Source organism: Callospermophilus lateralis, chromosome 12, assembly GCF_048772815.1.
Source record: "Callospermophilus lateralis isolate mCalLat2 chromosome 12, mCalLat2.hap1, whole genome shotgun sequence".
NCBI lineage: Eukaryota > Metazoa > Chordata > Mammalia > Rodentia > Sciuridae > Callospermophilus > Callospermophilus lateralis.
Genome location: NC_135316.1, coordinates 99,610,257 through 99,629,688, shown reverse-complemented (window position 1 = coordinate 99,629,688; position 19,432 = coordinate 99,610,257). Strand labels below are relative to the sequence as shown.

General features: G+C 52.1%; 1 protein-coding gene across 3 annotated transcripts in view; it reads left to right on the top strand.

The window, feature by feature from the left end:
* The window catches only part of Stk24 (serine/threonine kinase 24), a 100,935-nt gene that overhangs the window by 77,583 nt on the left and 3,920 nt on the right, over positions 1 to 19,432 (top strand). For all 3 annotated transcript variants that reach the window (XM_076872741.1, XM_076872740.1, XM_076872739.1), the window contains exons 3-10: positions 531 to 587; positions 5,809 to 5,917; positions 6,170 to 6,327; positions 11,408 to 11,593; positions 13,386 to 13,531; positions 15,194 to 15,317; positions 16,413 to 16,481; positions 19,015 to 19,151. In XM_076872741.1, the coding sequence (XP_076728856.1) occupies positions 531 to 587; positions 5,809 to 5,917; positions 6,170 to 6,327; positions 11,408 to 11,593; positions 13,386 to 13,531; positions 15,194 to 15,317; positions 16,413 to 16,481; positions 19,015 to 19,151 (986 nt within the window). The remainder of the gene's footprint in view (positions 1 to 530; positions 588 to 5,808; positions 5,918 to 6,169; positions 6,328 to 11,407; positions 11,594 to 13,385; positions 13,532 to 15,193; positions 15,318 to 16,412; positions 16,482 to 19,014; positions 19,152 to 19,432) is intronic.

The following is a 19,432-nucleotide window of genomic DNA, read 5'->3' as shown; positions in this document are numbered from 1 at the left end:
GAGCAGAGGACTGCAGTTGGCCTTTCCAGAGCTTCACAGCACCAGGCACTTTTTAGTTCCCTGTTAAGTGGAAAATATAGAGAAATAAGTCTGAAGTGGACGTCGGATCTACAGGTGGAGAGGGAGACTGCAAGAGCAAAAAGGCTGGGAAACTGGGACTCAGTCTAGAAAGTCTCTTCTGAGTCTTTGTAGTGACACTCACGTGGGGGCTGGGGAGGGACCTCTGGTACATTCTGAGAGCTGGGCACAGTGCAGTCCTGAAGGGGACCTGGGGTCTGATCTGGAGGTCTGGAGCACACTCCCTACGTGAGCTGTGGCAGGGGCCCGGGGATGGCCGCTGCCCTGCAGGGTGTGGGCGGCTTCCTGCACGCTGTGATGGGTGCCCGGCTCTCACCTAGACGTGCTTTCCTTGTTGCTATGTGTTTATAAAACTTTCAGGAATAACAGTGAAAACAATCTTTCCAAATATTTAAAATATTTTTTCTGGTTTTATTTTTAAAGTAACTTCTTCCTTTTTTGTTTCTGTGTAGGATACTAAATTGTGGATAATAATGGAGTACCTTGGCGGAGGCTCTGCACTGGATCTAGTAAGTATGGTGCTGGTGTGACAGGCCCCAGACCTTTTCTTACTGTCCTGGTTTTGGAGATAATTCTGTATCCATTTCATTTTCCCTTTTTAAAGTTGCATGAAAAAGGAACCAAGCTATTCCTTACTTAGTTTTGCTGCTTGCTTTTTATAGTTTACTTAAAACTATAGGTTTGCTTTTGAAACCACCTGGGGAACCAATGAATTCATTCATAGAAGCAGTGAAGCATTTTGCCTGGAATTATCTTACCCGAGAACAGCTGGTTAAAGTCATTTCAGAACAAGTTTGTTAGCTTTTGTGGAGCTGATAACTATGGCGGCTTCATAATTCGGATGGTAACTTTGCTCCAAGTAAGCGCGTCACATTTTCATCTTGGAAGTCAGGGAGGGGTGTGATTGTTGAGGAATGGCATCAGGTGTCCGGTCCTGCCACCACTCTCATCCCTTGCCAGCATGCCCAACGTGCTGCTGGACGGAGCAGGCGGGCTCAGTGGCCTTTCCCCTCTGGACTTGCCTGTGAGCGCACACAGCCCTCGGGAAGCGGGAGGAAGGTGCTTTGCTGGTTCTGTACAGCGTGGCTCCATGCAGGTATTGGCGGAGAGCTCCCAGATCCCAGCCCTGACAAGCACGGCTTGGCTTAGGTCACTCTTGAAATGTAGGATATGCAAAAAAACATTGCTTTTTAAAAGGAACTAACACAGTTTAGCAGTCAAATGCACCCCCTCCCCCTGGCCCCCAAGCCAGGCTTTTAGGTGAGTGTGAGCCTCAGCCCTCAGACAGGCTGGTCAGTCATCTTGGAGTTGGGCAGTTTTTCCTGACAGGAGGATGGCCCCCTGTTTTTGCTGCATGAGGGGGATCTGGTGCACACAGTGTGCCCTGTGCTGTCGTTTTCTGTGCTGTGGTGGTCCTGCAGGTTACCTCGGCCATGCCACGTTGCTTTATTTCTTCCCATTGAGTTTCTGAGGTGCTTTAGCCTGGGACAGGGAGACAGCACCCTCTTTCACCCAGAATTACCCTTCGATTCTGATAGTGAATTTGGGGGAGCATTCCTTTCTGGAATTAAGGTTCCTAGTGGAGGCAGATTCTGGGTTTGGGATTTGGGTCAGAGAATGACTGGGGTCTTCCCTTGTGGGGAGCGTGGGTGTCTTTGGCGCAGGTGTGCAGATGAATGGTGTGACATCCCTCCTTCTTCTCATGGCCCCTACAAGGTGCTCACAACAAGTGTCAGGACTGAGGACTGAAAATGTGATCCTCTCTCTCCATTCTGCAGGCTCTCATGGGCCTCCAGAAAGTGATGCAACTTTGCCCCAGGTACAGATGGGCAGGCCTCCAAACCATGATCTCCCATCCTGGTGTACCAGCACATCTTGGGCCCCACGGGTCAGACACAGCTGGAAAGGCTAGTTGAGATCAACCTAGATCTGCTTCCGTCAAGTGCCCAGGTGTCATCCTGCAGATGGGTGCCCAGTTCTGTTGTCAGAGCACAGGTGTCTTCTTAACTGGCAGGAGGTCATGAGTGCTGATGCAGGGGTGTGTCCCTCAGAGTCCTCTTCTTCCTGGTGGTGCTTTGTATTTTTTGGCCTGCTGGGATTGAACCCAGCGCTCTGTGCATGCTGGGCAAGTGTTCTGCCACTGACCCTCCCAGCCCTCTGTATCTTTTTTGACTTAAAAAAAATATATATATATCCAGGAAGCAGTGTGAAGAATAAAGAAGACAGCATAGGTCAGTAATTAAGAGCTAAGAATATAAAATTGTCATATTTTATTTTGAATGTGCTCAGTGTGTTGATTTTTTTTTTTTATCTAAGAGATAAATAATAATTGAAATTAAATGTTTGTAAGAGTCCCCAGGATCACTCTGAGGAAGCATTGTATTCTTTGAAATATGACTTTGAAGTGACTTTTGTGACGACCTCAGAAGTCCCAGCTGCCCCCAGGTGCTGCGACTTAGAAGAGTGTCTTGTGTACTACGCAGTTCAGTTCAAGGCGTTTTCTGTGCTGTGGTGCACAGGGTGTGGATTTTTGTAGCTCTGTGGACGAACAATTTTTTTGTTCAGGAAATATTGTGTGTCTACTGTGTGCCTGTGCCGAGCTAGCCACTTGAATCCCTGCAGGGAACAGAGCGCACACGTGGCTCTTGTGGCACGTGGTCGGAGGGGAGCAGCCAGGTGTGTGCGAGGTTGTTCAAGGCAGAGCAGGCAGAGGGAGGGCGGGGGTTGCGTGAGGATCAGGAGGCCCGGATGGAGAGGTTTCAGCTGATTAAAAGATCAGCCAGTGTTGCCAGAGAATCCAAAGGACAGCCTGGGAATCTAATTAAAAAGGAATTTTGCTACATAAATTGCTCACTTAATCAGGCAGAGATTTTTGACAAATTTAAAAATGAACATACAACATGATTTTGAAAGAACGAGATGGCATGTTCAGTAACGTTTAGGCCAAGCTGCTGCCACTGTGGCTGCAGAAGAGGGTCTCCCACAAGGGGCAGATGGCCGTCTCTCCCCTGCAGGGGTCAAGGTGGCCTCTGTCCTCTCCAGCTGCCAGTGTTTGGGGTGGGGGCACATGTCACATTTGTTCTGTGTTGAGAACTGAGTCACAAGCCACACATTGCTGCACGGCCTGGGAGTGTGCTTTGAGTTGGGTGCCTGTGTGCCGGGCTGATGGTCCTCACGGAGGAGGAAGAGGGGAAGGCATGTGGAGGGAGGGGAATTAGGGATGGAGCCCAGTGTCTTCCCTGGCAGTCTTTGTTATTAATTCTGTTGTGTCTTGCGAAGACTGTACGGCAGTGGAGAATGCTGGTGCGAGACTCGGAGAACTCGGCTCAGCCTGGTCCGACCACCCACGGGAACTCTGGGCTGTGGAGAGCCCTGAGTGACTTTGGGGAGAATTTGACAGTGTGCCAGTCAAGGTTCTCTGGGTCCGAGGCAGCGGGAGGTGGATGTGAGGGGCTTGCCAGGGGCATGCCGTGCGGCTGCTGAGCTGAGCAGTCCACCACAGGCTGCCTGCCTGCTGGGGACCAGGGGGTTGGTGTGGCTCAGTCTAAGTCCACAGGCCGAGCACCTGGAGCTCTGGAGTCCAAGGGCAGGAGAAGAAAGGGGACTTCGCCTGCCCTGGGCCTTTTCGTTTCTTGGGGCCTCAGCCAGTTGGATCATCCCCACCCAGGACTGGATGAGGGTGGACAGCCCTTAGGCCCATTCCAGGGCCTGCTGATCCTCTGGAAGTGCCCTGCAGACACTGCAGGGGTCATGCTTCACCTGTCTCTGCATCCCTCAGCCCAGCCACGTTGAAACCTAAAATAGATCATGTGGAGGCCAAGAAGCATTTTACCCCTGAATGCATTTGGTGCCCTCTCCCTCTGCCCCGTGAAGGGTGGAGTCGGGGTGAAGAGGGGGAGGCGGGCCGGGGTCGGGCTCGTGGCCAGCTGCTCCCTCCCCCTCTCATGTCCTTGGCTCTTGGCTGACCTCCCGTGGTACCGGCACTGGGCTGTTCTGCGCCTTCTGGCCAAAGTCTGATGGGAGGGGGGCATGGGCGAAGTCTACTGGGGGAGGAAGTAGGCCTGGACCCCGATGTCCTGCTTGGGTTCCCCTCCGTGTCCTACTGTTGAGAAAGGAGCAAAATACATCTCTCTCCTCCTTTCTTCCCTTAGCTGATGAGAGACTTTTTACGTTTTCCTCATCTGGAAAATAAAAATTCATCAATTCTGCGAACACTAAGTAGTAGTAGGGAGGAAAGACTGGCCATGAGGCAGTGGTTGTACCTCAAGGTCTTTGTTAATTTCTTGAAAATGCAACTTTTGGTCAAATAACTTTGGAGAAAATCAGGTTCTGTGGAGCAAAGTGCGTGTCGGGCTGACAGTCTGAGTTCGTGGCAGTTCCTGGCAGGCTAGTGGACACAAGCAGTTCTACCTTCTCTGAGCAGAAATAAAATGCAGACTAACTGGAAGCCACCAGCCCTCCTCTTCACCTGTGTTCTGAATGGCAGAAAGCCAGGAGCAGATTGACCCGGCCGTGTCCGGCTGCCAGGCAGGCCAGACTGCAGGGCCTCTGTGTGTGTGTGTGTGTGTGTGTGTGTGTGTGTGGTGGGGGGCAGCCCTGAGAACCCCCGACCTGGGGACGTAGCGTAGGCCCCGGGGTCTGGGAGATAACCAGAAGGCCGTGCCAGGCGGAAGGGGCTGCAGTGCAGTGACTGGGGGCGGTCTCGGTTGCACCCACACTGGCCCACAAACCCTTTGTGGGGTCACATAGGACATCCACTGAAGGCCTGGGACTCGCCAGGAGCATTGTGGCTTTCATTCCCTTTGGCGTAAAGCATGTTTGTAGTAATGAAACTTGGTGATCACCAGGGGCTGTTTGCCGGGTGGTGAGGTGCGCAAGCTTGGGTCAAGTTGGAAAGCTCGACGGAGGGCTTGTGGCGGGGAATTGGGTCCAGCTCTCGAGACCTCTGCCTCTCCAACCACTCCTGTTAGGCCATTAGGGAGTGTCAGGTTGTCTGGGTGGTGGCATTTAAGTAATTGGGAGCTGTAACTGAGTCCCTGCTTTGCAAGTGATGGTGGACATGCTACCTGACATGAGCTCTTTGACCTGACTTCCTTATAAATGGGGACATGTACACGTGACATTGCTTCTTTATGTCTTTCTACAAGAATGGATATTAAGGAGTAGGAATAAAAGTTTGCAGAGGCAGTAGTAATTTTTGATAACATGCATTTATGCATATCTTGAAGAATTGATCTCTTTGAGCTATATTCCCAAAGCTGGGCCTCCCAGCTCATATCTAAGGTGTTCTGGTGCAGGGGTGGTCTCAGGAGGGGTGGGCTCCCAGGCCTCCTTTTTCTGCCGGTTGCTTTTGGTTGCAAGGATGAGCCTTTTAGGAAAAATAACCAAGTTCCTTAGAGCAGATCCTGGTGCCATGTAAGTTCCTGGGCTTTTGTTCCCAGGCTGTGGGACCCTGCCCGTGACCCCCCACCACTGTGGGCCAGAGGAACAACCCTAAGTCACTGGCCAGCTTGGTGACCTGGACTTTCTCATCAGCCCCTACTTCATTCAGTAAAGTCATTTTTTCTAGTTCTATGCTCTTTTAAAGGATCCTTTAATAGATTTTAATTGTGTAGGCAAAATATCTGCTTTAAGTGAATATATTTTTCAATTTTAATTATCCTTGTCCATTTAACATGGGCATTCTCTCTTATCTCAGATTAAGCAACTGTGATAATCCTTTTTTCTTAGTTAGAACCTGGCCCTTTAGATGAAACTCAGATTGCCACCATATTAAGAGAAATTCTGAAAGGACTTGATTATCTTCATTCAGAGAAGAAAATCCACAGAGACATCAAAGGTAAGGGCCGTCTCCTTCTTGGTGCTTGGAAACGCCTGAGGTGGTGGGCTCAGCTGCACTTCTCTGCTCTGGGGAGGCTGCTCTGAGCCTTCAGCCTGCCTGGACGGGGCTGGCCCGGGGGTCTGGAGAGATGCACAGCCCCCTGGGCCTACCTGTAGGCACGCAAGCTGGCTGGGGAGAGATCGCGTGCCACCTGGTGACCATAAGTGGAGCGTTGCGTGTCAAGACACCTGCCTTGGTTTTCTCTTGCAGCCGCCAATGTTTTGCTGTCAGAGCATGGAGAGGTGAAGCTGGCCGACTTCGGAGTGGCGGGCCAGCTGACAGATACCCAGATAAAGCGAAACACCTTCGTGGGCACCCCCTTCTGGATGGCGCCCGAGGTCATTAAACAGTCAGCTTACGACTCGAAGGTGAGAGCCAAGGATTTGTCCTTGTGGGGTGCCAGGTCTCTCCCCTCGGGCCTGCAGCCTTGCAGCATTCCCCACCGTAACTCTGTGTCTCTGACCTCCGCTGAACCAGTTTTCTCCTGTCTCCTGGGCACCCTTGAGCACCTTTGTTGTCTGTTCATCCAGCCACGGTCACTGTGGTTTTCAGCTTAGCGTATGGTTTGGTGGGGACACAAGGAGGGTGTGCAGTAACGGAGGACCATGGGGTGAGGTAGTGAGCAGTGGAGGCGTGGGCTTGTGTGCAGAGAGGAAGGGACTCTGCACTGGTGGGGGCTGAAGCCCTGCGGAGTGGCTGAGGGACAGGGCCTGCTCAGAGCTCTGTCCGGTCTTCACAGGGCCTGTAGAGAAAGGAGTGGAGAGAGGCCCCAGACATCCCAGGCAGGATAGGGAGAGAGCATCTTGCAGTGGTGCTACAGATTCTTCCTACGTATTTGGCTCTCAGTTAGGGCCCTTACTGCAGTCTCCTCATCAGCACAAGGTGCCACCGCCTCTCACAGCTCCTCTGACCGGCCAGGTTATCTTCTCATGGCCTCTCCTGTTCTTCCCGCCCTTTGCCTCCTTTCCTTTCATTTTGTGGTACTGGGGATTACACCCAGGGTTCCACACGTGCCAGGCAAGTGCTCCACCACTGAGACACATCTCCAGCCCTTTTTATTTTGAGACTTAGTCTCCCTAAATTGCCCAGACTGGCCTCGAACTTGTGATCCTTCTGCCTCAGCAACCTCCCAAGTCACTAAGATTACAGGCGTGTGCCGCCGTGCCCAGCTCCAATCAACTCTTAAAACTTTTGGACTTTCAGGTTTGTGGGCTCAGGTGTCCAAGTGCAGATTAGGGTGATGTCAGTGTCTTAGTGTTCAGGTTATCAGGGATGGGCATTGGGGGACCCTTCCCCCAGCCTCGGGTGCCTCTGTGCCAACAGCTCTTGTCCTCTACAGGCTGCTTCAAGCTTGCCTGTGGCTCTGTGGCTGTCCTGCTGGGCCTGGGGCCTGGTGGACCTGCCAGGTACAGGGCTCCTGAGGTGCGCAGCTGCAGCTGAGGCCTCCTGACGCTTACTCCCTCCCCCTTTCCAGTGCCCCTTCCATGCATCCTTGTGGGTACCTGGAAGCACCGCCCCACGGCATCTTCCCCTTGCTGAACGGGAAGGATGTGCACCTTGGCTTCCTGAAGACGTCTAGACCTAGAATCTCATTTACACAAAAACCTCCTGCAGGGTCTGTGACCCTTGTCATTTGGGCTGTTGGGTTGCTCTCAAAAGTGTCTACACACACAGCTCTTATGCCAGTCTTTTTTTTTTTTTTGGTTACCAGGGATTGAACTCAGGAGCACTCACCCTCTGAGCCACATCCCCAGCCCTATTTTGTATTTTATTTAGAGACAGGGTCTCACTGAGTTGCTTAGCACTCACTGTTGCTGAGGCTGGCTTTGAACTTGAGAGCCTCCTGCTTCAGCCTCCCGCCAGTCTCAGTTCCTAATCTTTGCACAGTCCTGACTGCTCACTGGCCTTAATAACCTTCATTATTACTAATATTTTTAAAACGGATCAGGGAAGCTTTGCTTGTTTCCAGCTGACCCCATATCTTGGAGACAGTGCTAGGCGAGAGAACTGTTTCCCACAAAGGGGCCTTGGCCTAAGGCAAAGGAAATTTAATCTTTTTTTAAGATTGTTGGGATGGTCTGTTAGCAAGTAGCTGAACTTGGTGAGGATGCTGCCCCTCCCTGTTCACAGCCCTTCTCTGCATCCTCGGTTGGGTCAGTCAGCTGCTGCACGGTGGTTGTCCAGGGCTGGGCACTTCAGTGGTGGGGGTGCCCTGCTCCTCCAGGTAAGCAGCAGCCCAGGAGAGAAGTCGGGGAGCGGGGGATGGCACTCTGGGAAGGAGAGCCCTTGTGCTTGGGCTGTGGATGCCTTGAAGAGGGTGGAGGGGCTGGGCAGAGACCCTGGCCTGCGGGGACTGCAACAGCGTCCTGGAGACACCAAGACTGGGGTCAGCAGTCCCCTGTAAATAGCTTTTCCCGGTTTTGGTCTCAGAAGCAGCACGTGTGTGTTTTCTTTTGTGATGACCTGGAGAATTCTGAAAAATGGAATGGAAAGAAAGGAAAAATATCTGTAGATCTGCCACCCAGGCCAAGTTATTCCACCATCCAGGCATCTCTGAAATAATGGTTTGCAATCTCATTGTGGTGAAAAATGGAAACAGGTGATGCGATGATGGAAGAAATAATGTTATTCAAGCTGAGTACAGACAGTGGGTTGTCCAGGGGAGACTGGGTGGGGACAGGCAGGCATCCTGCCTCTTCCCTACTGACACTCCCACAATGAGCCTTACACCCTAGTCCCTCTCCCAGGGCCAGGAATCACCCACAGTCCTGGGTGGGATCCAGGAGCCCTGCAGGTGGGGAAGCCTGCGGGCTAGGAGACAGGTGGCATTGGGTTTCATTCTGGTGTGTATACTATTGAGACCTTTAAGTCAAGCACACGTTGCTGTTGAGTGCTCATAAATATTTTCACACCTAGATCCCAAGTATAAACATGTTCCTGAATGTTGCATCTGAGTATATAAGTAGCTGTGTTAAATCCATTTTCTTTTGCCTAGTTTAGTTATAACTATGACTTAGAGTTACACATGGTTTTCTTCTTGATTATGGAGAGGTGATTAGGGTTCCTTTGAGAATTATTTTTTTATGCATAATTTTAAAATATTACTTAAATTGTTAAGTACCTTCAGATTTGTAGCCACCTTGTTTATTACACATTGTGTGATGTTGTGAGGACCTGGATGTTGTTCTGTGTCATTCCCCACTCCCTGCTATGTGGAGAAAGTCGTCAACCCTCAGGGACAGGTGATTCTGAGTGGTCATTCAGGAACATGCTACCTAGAAGGGTCTGTGTAGGAAGTGGTCGGTTCACAACTAATATCTATATTTCAGAGCATCGACCCTTGTAGCTTTTGACTTGGCTTGTATTAAAAAACCACTGTTTGCTCTACCAGTGGTGTCTTAGTATCTAATTTCATATATTTCCCAATGGCAGAAAAATGGATTCCTCGTTACGCCTCATTTTTTCTGCTTTGGAAGGTGAGTGCCCTTTCAGATGCCATTTCTTGATGTAGTAATAGATAGATGCAGTCATATTTGTTAAGGTTCTCTGTGAATGCCGTGTTGTTGGAATGTCATGTGATACTTCAGTAAGTTATTGGGCCATAGCAACTTAATCATTCTTCTAAGAGCGAATGTAAATAATGCTGCTCTTGAATGTTTGGGTGACATATACATCTTCCAGATCTTACATTTATCTAGATCAGATTCACAGAAGTCAGATTAGTTAGTTTTAATAACTTTGGATATTTTCATGGCTTTTGATTGATTTGCCAGTGTCTTCAGCACTTCTTGATGCTGGTCCAGCTTTCCAGGTTTGTTAGTAGGGTGTTGGGTATTTTGGAGGACCTGCCAAAGGACCCTGCAGAGGTCCTGGGTATGGGGCAGCTTTGAACCCAGCCAGGAGTAGAAGGTGGGTGGGGACAAAGGGCGTGAGGAGCTCAGGACCACAGGACCACACCCTGGTGCCTGCATGGGTGTGGGAGGATCCAAAGAGGAGCACTGAGGAGCTGGGCGGCCCTTGGCTTCTTCCTGGGAGGATGGCCCACATTTTGTCTTGCTGGTGCTGTGCTGGCCACCCTCCTGGGGGTGAATGGTGCCTGGGCTGGGTGTGGACAGGGCGGAAGCGCGCCCCCCCCCAGTTAGCTTCAGTTGGTGCACACTGGCACTGGGGAGCGGGGCTGGCCTCTTGCGGGCTTGCTGTCTGTCTGCTTATCATCCAGCGCCACATAGAAGCAAGTCCTCAGTCCTGTGAGGGAAATAGGCGCAGACACCCTCTGACAGCCCGACACAGAGACCATCGTCCACTTTCCAGTCACTGGATTGTGAGATGCTTGGAGATGCATCGGCAGAGGCCATGTGGGCAGAGCCCTGGATCTGTGTGGCCTGAGGTGGCCAGTTTGCTGGTGGCAGCAGTTCTGAGGAGACCTGAGGGGGGGGGGGGGGTCAGGGACAGACACACACTGAGATTTCAGGCGGAGCCACGTGTGGAGAACCACTGCCACACGAGAGTGGCCACCTATGCCCCTAGCTCGTCTCCTCCTCTTGTGCAGCTCACTTCCTTAGGCCCTCCAGCCATAGCACGGGCTTGGGGGCCTCTCTGCCCGTGGGCACTGTGTCCCCAGTTCCCCTCCTGCAGCTGAGGGACTCGAGTAAATCACTTTTCTGCCAATGTATAAAAAAAGTACACATGCAAAGTAAACCAAGGATTCTGAGTTGTAGAGTGAAGGAAAATGGAGACATTTACTCTTTCAGGGTAAAATTTTAAATATAAAATACAGTGAGTAGCAAATGCATGGACACACACACAGTCCCCCGGACGCTCTGGAGTGCTGGTGGTCCTCCCCTGCATCGTGGGAGTGACCGGATGCCGTGACTTGCACTGCTGCTCATGAGAGACAATTGCATGACATGCCACTAACCAAGAAAAGAGCCAGATTCAAAGTGTGGTTTTTTCCCGAATGTGAATCACTTCTGCACCATTATAATGTTGAACCTTTCCAAGTGCTGGACAATGGTGGGAACCTTGCACATTGCATACACTTCCCCGTCCCCCTCTCACAGATGAGGAAGGAAGCAAGGCTCAGACGGTAGCTCTTGGGTCTAACACCACAGGACTTTGTAGAGCTGCCATTTGACCTGGAGGGGCGGCTGGCCGCATATCTTCCTGCCCCTGCTCCTCCCCACTCATCTGGCATTCTGACTCGGGGGCATTCTGCCTGAGCCCCTCCTATATCAAGAGTACCTGCCCTGCCAGTGGTCACACCGCCGTCTTCGGTGTGGCGTGGGGGACGTTCAGTGGAGCAAATTTTCCACTTGTTGCCTATGTTGAAGTTATATCAAGGGCTTATGAAAGTTTTTTTATCAAAAACTCGAGAGGCTGCTTCTTCTAAGTGTGTTTATTTGAATGTCTTCCTGCTCTGTGTCTCTAAAGATGCTCTTGCTGTTGCAGGCGGACATCTGGTCACTGGGTATAACAGCTATAGAACTGGCGAAAGGGGAGCCCCCTCATTCCGAGCTGCATCCCATGAAGGTTTTATTCCTGATTCCAAAGAACAACCCCCCGACTCTGGAAGGGAACTACAGCAAACCCCTCAAGGAGTTCGTGGAGGCCTGTCTGAACAAGGAGCCGAGCTTTGTAAGTCTGCATCCCTCTGTGCAGCTGTGCGTGGCCCTGCCGGGTCACTGGCCTTCTCAGCCCTTATCAGCTGTGTGCAGGATCTCATGCATTTCTCTCTCTCTCTCTCTCTCTCTCTCTCTCTCTTTCATTTTTCATTTTCTAAATGAGTTTGATTGATTTATTTGAATTGCAAATATGCTCTTACAGCCATTTTATCCTTTAAGGATTAAAAATCTATTTTCTTTCACATTCTAGCATCTCATGCCTCCCTCCTTGAGCCTGAGGAATATTTCTCCTTCATACGATAGGTGGAATCCCAAGTTTTTAATATTTAGAGAGGAGGATCCAGCTGTCAACTATAAAACTGCCTTTAGTAATGGCAGAGGGTAGCCTGAAAAGTAATGGTAATAGGTCTTCAGAGTCAGTGTGTTCTCTCTTGAGTAGTCAGTGCTGGGAAGCAAAAGATAAGGTGAAAAGGAGCCATGCACCTCTTTCTCCTCCTCCTTCCTTTTTTTACATTTAATCAATAATAACAGCCCATAGCAGAAACGACTACCTAGTTTTATCTCATTTTTCTCTCAGAATTAGGGCAGTTCTTTGAAAGTGGTGTATTTTTGTGTTGCACGAAACATCATGTCCTTGTTTTGAGTTTTCCAGTGGAGTTAGCTGAAGGCTAAGCCGGACTCCACCTCCCCATCGCCACTGAACTCTTATTAGTGAAGACTGATGATTTTACAAGAGCATTGTGGTTTCTTCATTGGTGCCAGTTCTGGAGAAGGAATTACATGGGGGACAGCATTTCCTAAGCACTCTAGGTGACGCTGATTCGTGTTGTTCTGTACACAATGGTGTTGGGTTTTGTATCGTGGTGGTTCTAGGTCCAACACAGCACAGCACTCTCACACGGCGTGTCCGTGTGTGCATATCTTCCATTAAACACTCCTCTAGTCAGCACACACCCCCCGGCTCTCCCCCATCTCTTGGAGGAGAAGGACCTGAAGCGGTGACTATGAGCTGTGACTATTATGTCTGGAGTTCTCCTCTGGGGCTGGGGTACCTGAGGCCTTCCAGGTTTCTCACCTTCAAGTTTGAAAGAGCACTGGCTCTTGTTGGCAAGGCCTTAATTTGGAGGGAGTGGAAACATCCCGAGTTGCTGATGTTTTGTGTTCCTGGTGTCAGGTCCAGGTCGGGCACACTGGGCTTCTTGGGAATTTTGCTCTTTTCAGTAACTAGGTGTGCCGTCCTGCAGGGTGGAGCCCTTGGTCCGTTCGTGGTGTGCCGTGAGTCTGGAGTATGGACGAAGCCCTTAGCTCAGTCGCAAGGAGGCGGGAACACCATCTTTCTAAATCGGGGTGGATGACAGTGCCAGGTGCCTTTCAGAAATGCAGGACAGGTTCTCTCCTGGCTCCCTTCCAGTTTCTTTTAGTGTTTTTATTTTATGATCACACAGTACAGAATGTTAATAGTAACACAGAACATGTTCTTCCGTCAGCGTCTGCCTTCGAGTGCTGAGTGAAAGTGGGAGAGGAGATGCGCTCTCGGGTGGTTCAGATTATTTGGGGGAAGTTCTCTTGCTTTAATTGGACGTCGAGGACACCATTGGAAACGTCATGTCCTCACTGTGCCTGCGAGTCCCAGCCATGGGTACAGAGTGACCCATCTTTGAATAAACCTAGGGGGAAAACTTTGAAACCCAGTCTCGCCCTGTCCGCGTGGTCGCCTGACATTTTCAGGCGTGAGATTTCCTCTGGGACTGGATACAGAGACTGAACGTGCACGGGACCTCATGCTGTTTCCGGTGTCTTTTCAGAGACCCACGGCTAAGGAGCTGCTGAAGCACAAATTCATAATGCGCAATGCAAAGAAGACGTCCTACCTGACGGAGCTCATCGACAGGTACAAGCGGTGGAAGGCCGAGCAGAGCCAGGACGACTCCAGCTCTGAGGACTCGGACGCGTAGGTCGCCGCCCGAGCTGTGCCGCGGGCTCCTGGGGGGCGGTTCTGGGCGTTTCTTAGGTAACCCGCGGGTGGTTTTTGTGGTGGGCACCACGTGGACCCGGCAGAGAATCTCTTAGCCTCGTCTTTTAGCCTCCTGTCCCCATGGAGTCTCCGAGTAGCCTCCGTGTGAGGGCTCTGAGTGCAGGGAACTTGACCTAGCTTCCTTTCCTGTTCTTAAAAGTTCTGACCAGAGGGCATTGCCTTAAATACATCTTGAAAGGCTGTGAAGGCCTGTTTTAGTGCCCGCTTGCTGTGTTCTAAGAGAAGCTCAGCCTTGTAAAATTCTGTGGGGCAGTGCCTGACCGAGAACCCGTGTCCCACTTGGCACCCAGGGTTCCGTTGGCTGGAGACGTGGCCTGGAGCTTCTGCCTGGGACGCTGGGGGAGTTGGCTTGGTTGCCCTGACCTCAGGGAAGGAAGTGGCTAGGTAGAACTGGGCCTGTAAGCCGAGCCTGGAGTACTGACCTGCTGTCCTGCACCCCCTGGCCAGAAGACAGCACCATCCCCATGCCGGTCCAGTGGAGTGAGAACTTCTGGGACAAGGGTTCTCAATACCCCTGGTGATTCTGGTTCATAGCCAAGGCCAAGACCATTGATCTTGGAGGCTGTTGAGGTGTTGCTGCAGGCGACTAGGGCAGTAGCAATGGAGGTGAACAGTGGGGAGAGAGAGAAGAGAGGGTTTTGAGAGCCAGGATGTGGTGATGGACTTGGGTAAAGGAGGCAGATGTGCCAGGTTTTGGCAGCATGGCGTGTGATGTTCCCAGGTGGCCAGGAGATGTACATCTTGAAGTGACACTGAGGTGTGACCCTCAGGGAAAGAGAGCTAGGCAGACCACGCAGACTTAAGGGTCGCTGCTATATGAAAGGTCATCCGAACCCTGAGAACCGGTGGTGTCACTCGGTGTGCAATTGCCATATGAGAAGAGCTACAGTTCTGGAGGCGGGGGACCAGGCCCTAGGAAGCCAGTGTGGGGATGAAGATGAACATCGAGTGAGAAGGAGCCCGTGGGTGGGAGGAGACCAGGCACAGCAGAGCCAACGCCTGGGGCTGATTGGCAAGATCATTGGGACCATTGCTGTTGAGGTTCCAACAGGCCAGGACTGCATAGGCCCCCTTACCAAGCGGTGCTTGGAGGCTGGGGACCTGGGAGGTAGCATGTGGGGATGGGGTGGAAGGTGACAGGTGGAAGCAGTGAGTACAGATGTACATCCGTGATCTGTGGCTGAGACCAGATGTGGCCATCCACCCAAGGGCGTGATCAGGGGAAGCTGCTTGGAGGGGAGGAAGAGAGAGTGCTTCTGGGTTGGCGGGAGGGAGGCACACAGGAGAGAAGGCAGGCCTAGAGGGGGACTTGCAGGGGACAGGACGTTTTCTCCTCCAAGTTGGGAGCCACCTCTTTTCCTGTGGGAGGCTAAGGAACAAGGATGGTGAGAAGTTCAGGAGCCACATTCTGTTCAGTGATGTAGCAGGCCGTATGACTGGAGGATCCCAGGGGGTAAGGGGTGGTGTGGGGGCGCGGAGTGGAGAGGGTGGCAGCTGCGGTGCAGCATGGGCTGTGGGTGGCCGAGGGCCTGGCCAGGGTGTCCACGCTGACTGACTCTGGGGGGTCTTTGTGTCAAGGGAAACAGATGGCCAGGCATCTGGAGGTAGTGACTCCGGGGACTGGATCTTCACCATCCGAGAGAAGGATCCCAAGAATCTTGAGAACGGAGCTCTTCAGCTGTCGGATTTGGAGAGAAACAAGGTACAGTTGCTCTTTCTCGATTGCTAGCACCTGTCGTCCACCAGCAGGCGCCTGCTCTTCTGTAAGGCCTTCCCTGGGAGTGGGCGGGGTCCTTGAAGCAGCCCTCGGTGGGGCTTTGCCCTCGGAATTGGCAGATCAAGAGCTGAAGTCCTGTCTGATCATGTACAGATTGGGACCTGAGAGTCCGCATGTGGCTGTGCTGTGGCGCTCTGGTCTCCCCTCCGCTCTGGGCCACACCGGGACTCTTGACCTCCCGACCCTTGGCCGTGCTCTGGAGTTGGAGTGAGGGGGTCAGGTTTCATGTACAGAACAACTTTATGGTTCTTTTTATGGGACTGTGTCCACATGCTGGGATTACTCATATAATGTTCCATAATTTTATTTAAGACCATATAATTGAATGTAATCTTTTGATGCTTGATTGATTGATTGGTTTTATGCCTATTTAAACTTGTGAAAAGCTATATTTTTAGGTCTTTTAAAAGTGTAGTGGAGGGGGCTGGGGATGTGGCTCAAGCGGTAGCGCGCTCGTCTGGCATGCGTGCGGCCCAGGTTCAATCCTCAGCACCACATACAAACAAAGATGTTGTGTCTGCCGAAAACTAAATAAATAAATAAATTACTTATTAAAAAAAAAAAAAGTGTAGTGGAGGATTCGTCAGGCAGTGTGGACCAGTAGCTGTCCCTGTGGTCCCAGCCTGCTTGGATAAGTCAGGCAGGTGTTAAGTGTTGTCCAGTAGAGGTAGTAACTCCAGAGAGGCCAGTCGCTGCAGCAGCTCCACCTGGCTCCCCTCTATGAGCTTTGGCAGAGAGTACTCCCCATAGAGTGCTGGGCCATCCAGCGTGGCCGCCAGGGAGTCTTTCTTCCCTTGTGGATTCAGATACTGGGTCCCTAGCGTCACGGGTTTTGCCTGTGACTGCAAACTTTGTAGCCTACTTGAAGAAGGTAAGACGGTCTTACCCAGAGTGACAGGGGCAGAGAGCATCCGCTCAGCGCCTAGAGCCAGCACGGGCTTTGGTGGGCGGTCTGCTGCGTACTGAATCGCTGCCGGTGCCGGTTCCCTGTTCCTTATGATCTCTCTTTTCTTCCTCAAGATGAAAGACATCCCAAAGAGGCCTTTCTCTCAGTGTTTATCGACAATTATTTCTCCTCTGTTTGCGGAGGTAAGAACCTGGTTGGCTTCCGGGAGCAGGGTGCTGCTCCTGTGGGGATGTGGTCCGTATGAGGTGGGGCATTGAGATAGCTGGTGTGGGCATGCTTGGCACGTCTGTGTGGCGCCCGTGGCAGACACTGGCTTCCTTGGTGCCCGCGGCTCCTGCTCCGCCTGGGCAGAGCTCCTTGTCGCCTCCCCTGGGAGTTGGTGTGTGGCAGCCTGCGGTGGTCCAGCCCGGGCCTGTTATCACCGTCCAGTTCAGCAGCTTTCTACACCATCTGCTGGTGCCGCCCAGTCTCTGCCCCAGCAAGTGTGCGGCAGTGCAAGTGGGCTTCTAACATTTGAGAGGACGGGCTCCCTGTAGGCCCTGTATTCCCCTGGGCTGCCCCCATCTCTGGGACCCTGCCTGTGCCCTGGGTGAGCTGGGTCTCAGCCTGACCCTCCTGCATCCTGTCCTCATCGTTTATGTGGCCCTCCTTGGCTTGGATGCCTCGGAGCTGGCTGACTCCCACACTCTGGGTGGTGAGCTAGGCTTCTCGGGTGGCAGCCGAATCGGGGTCCTCACACTTGAGGCTGGAGGACGGAAGTGGCCACCCAAGCTTGCCCCCCCCCCCCCAGTTGACCTGCTGTAGAGTCCCAGTGTGCCTGTCCACCCACGTGCTGCCAGAGCCTATCCCAGCTCCCATCCTCCCAGCTTTCATCCTTATGGTCTTCTGAGGGCCCTGCTGTGGCCCTGGCAAGTTCTGGGCCATGTGGGAGGACGGCTGTGCCTGGGGCATGAGTGCCACCTGAGCACCCCGGGTTCGGGGGAAAGCAGTGTGGCCGGGCAGGTGGGAGCCCCTGCTGCTTGCCCTTTGACTCCAGCCAGACACCGCTGTGCTCTGGAGTGGGCTGTGTGGGCCCTTGGGGTTCTGCTCGCTTGCTCCTTGTGACCTGCCATCATCAGCCACCCTAATAGAATCAGGGGCTGACTAGGAAAAACACAAAGGATTTTCTCATTTTCTCTGGACTTTATTTTATACCGAGTTTAAGAAGGAACCATGCCAATCATTATTCAGTATCTCCCTCAAATTAACCCTAAATGCAGCAGTGTCCTAGATTTTTTTGGGACTAATCCACAGGAGTCTTTTCTTATGTATGTTTTTTTTATTATGATATTTAATAACCTAAAGTTCAAAGTGCTTAGTGTGCATTATTTTAGATAATACTAAAGTTCACACGCATGAACGAGGACGGTAGGGAGATGGAGGTGCTGGTATCTCCGTTACTGTCACTCGGCCTGTGCCAGGTTGCTCACTCAGTGGTGATTGTGCACGTCTGGTACAGCCCTCTGGGGGCCCATTCCCAGGGCTGCCCCACTGCCCGTCCTTGTTCCTGCTTTGAGACAGAGGTGTGGCTTCAGAGCAGGGAGCGGCATGGTGGGCTGTAAGTCGCTCTCCTGGGACTCAAAGTTACCGTCCTGTGAAGTCACGGGGAGTGCCAGAGAGACACAAGCCACCTCCCGGGGCTCCTCTGTGCTGTAGCCTGTGACCAGAAATGTTCCTGACACTGCGGGCCCTTCCAGGGTCCTGCCCAGTCCCTGTATAGCCCTGTTGGGAGAGGAGAAGCCATTGCTTTTTTGGGTGCCGCAGTTCTGGCAGTGACATGTTCACAGTACCCTGGAGAGCCAGAGCTGGGTGTTTTATGAAATATTCGTAAAGACGGAAGGGGTTTCCAGGGGTTGCGTTCCGGTCTGTCACCTCTGCAGTGCCACCTAGAGTCTCCCCTGGGAGCCTTTGGTCCCAGACTCTGCTATACCTTCCTGGCTCTCATGCGCGTGTTTCATTACTTGGTCGCATTTTGGGAAGAGACTTGGAACTAGCCATTAGGCAAGGGGGTGCTAAAGACACTGTTGCCGTTTCTCACGGGAGCAGAGGAGGGGCACTGTGGACCCCCAGAATTTAGGGCTGCCACGCATTTACCTGAAGGAGAACATTTGATAGCGTCTGGACCAAACGGTTTCTGCCGAAGGGTTTTTTTTTTTTTTTTTTTTTGAGGGGGTGGGATTTTGGGGCATTGAACCCAGCTGAGGACACTTGACACCTGAGCTACATTTCCAGTCCTTTTCATTGATTTTTTTTTTTAATTTTTAATATTTAGATAGTGTCTCACTAAATTGTCGAGGCTGGCTTCAAACTTGTAACCCTCCTGCTCAGCCTCCCAAGTAACTGGGGTCCAGGTGTGAGCAACACCTGGTAGGTCTCGTTGGAGTTTCAAATCTACCCGTAAACTTGGAATCTAAGCCTGTGGCCCACACCACAGCTGCAGTGTTGAGGCCAGAGTAACTTCTGGTGGCTGTGAAACTGCTTCTCTGGGACAAGATTAAGGTTGTAATAGAAAAACAAAACAGAGGACACCGTCGGAATCCAATTTGGAGAATGTGCACGGCTGGCCGTCTCCTGGCCTGCTGCCCTTTCTGTGGAGGAGGGCTCTGCATGGTGGCCCTTGAAGGGAGGGCTGCTTGGCTGTGTACACGTGTCACGCTGCTCTCCCGTGTGTTTCAGCTGAAGGAGAAGAGCCAAGCATGTGGAGGGAACCTGGGGTCCATAGAGGAGCTGCGAGGGGCCATCTACCTGGCAGAAGAGGCCTGCCCCGGGATCTCCGACACCATGGTGGCCCAGCTGGTGCAGCGGCTGCAGAGGTAACTGACCGACCTGGGGAGGAGCGCCCTGGGGCATTGGCGCTGGGCTTTCCTCCTGGAGCTCGGTGCCACTGTGTTTTTGGGGTTTATCCCCATTGTCCCCCAGCCACAGGGTTACAGCAGAGTCCAGTCAGAGGAGGCTCATTCTGAATCAGTAGGAGAGAACCATGTGAGTTCCAAGCCACTGGAAAGAGCCACAGAACTTTGTGCCTTTGCCACAGCTAAATGATCATTTTTAAATGTCTGCTCTTAACTATGCAGCCTACTCCTGAGCCAGATTG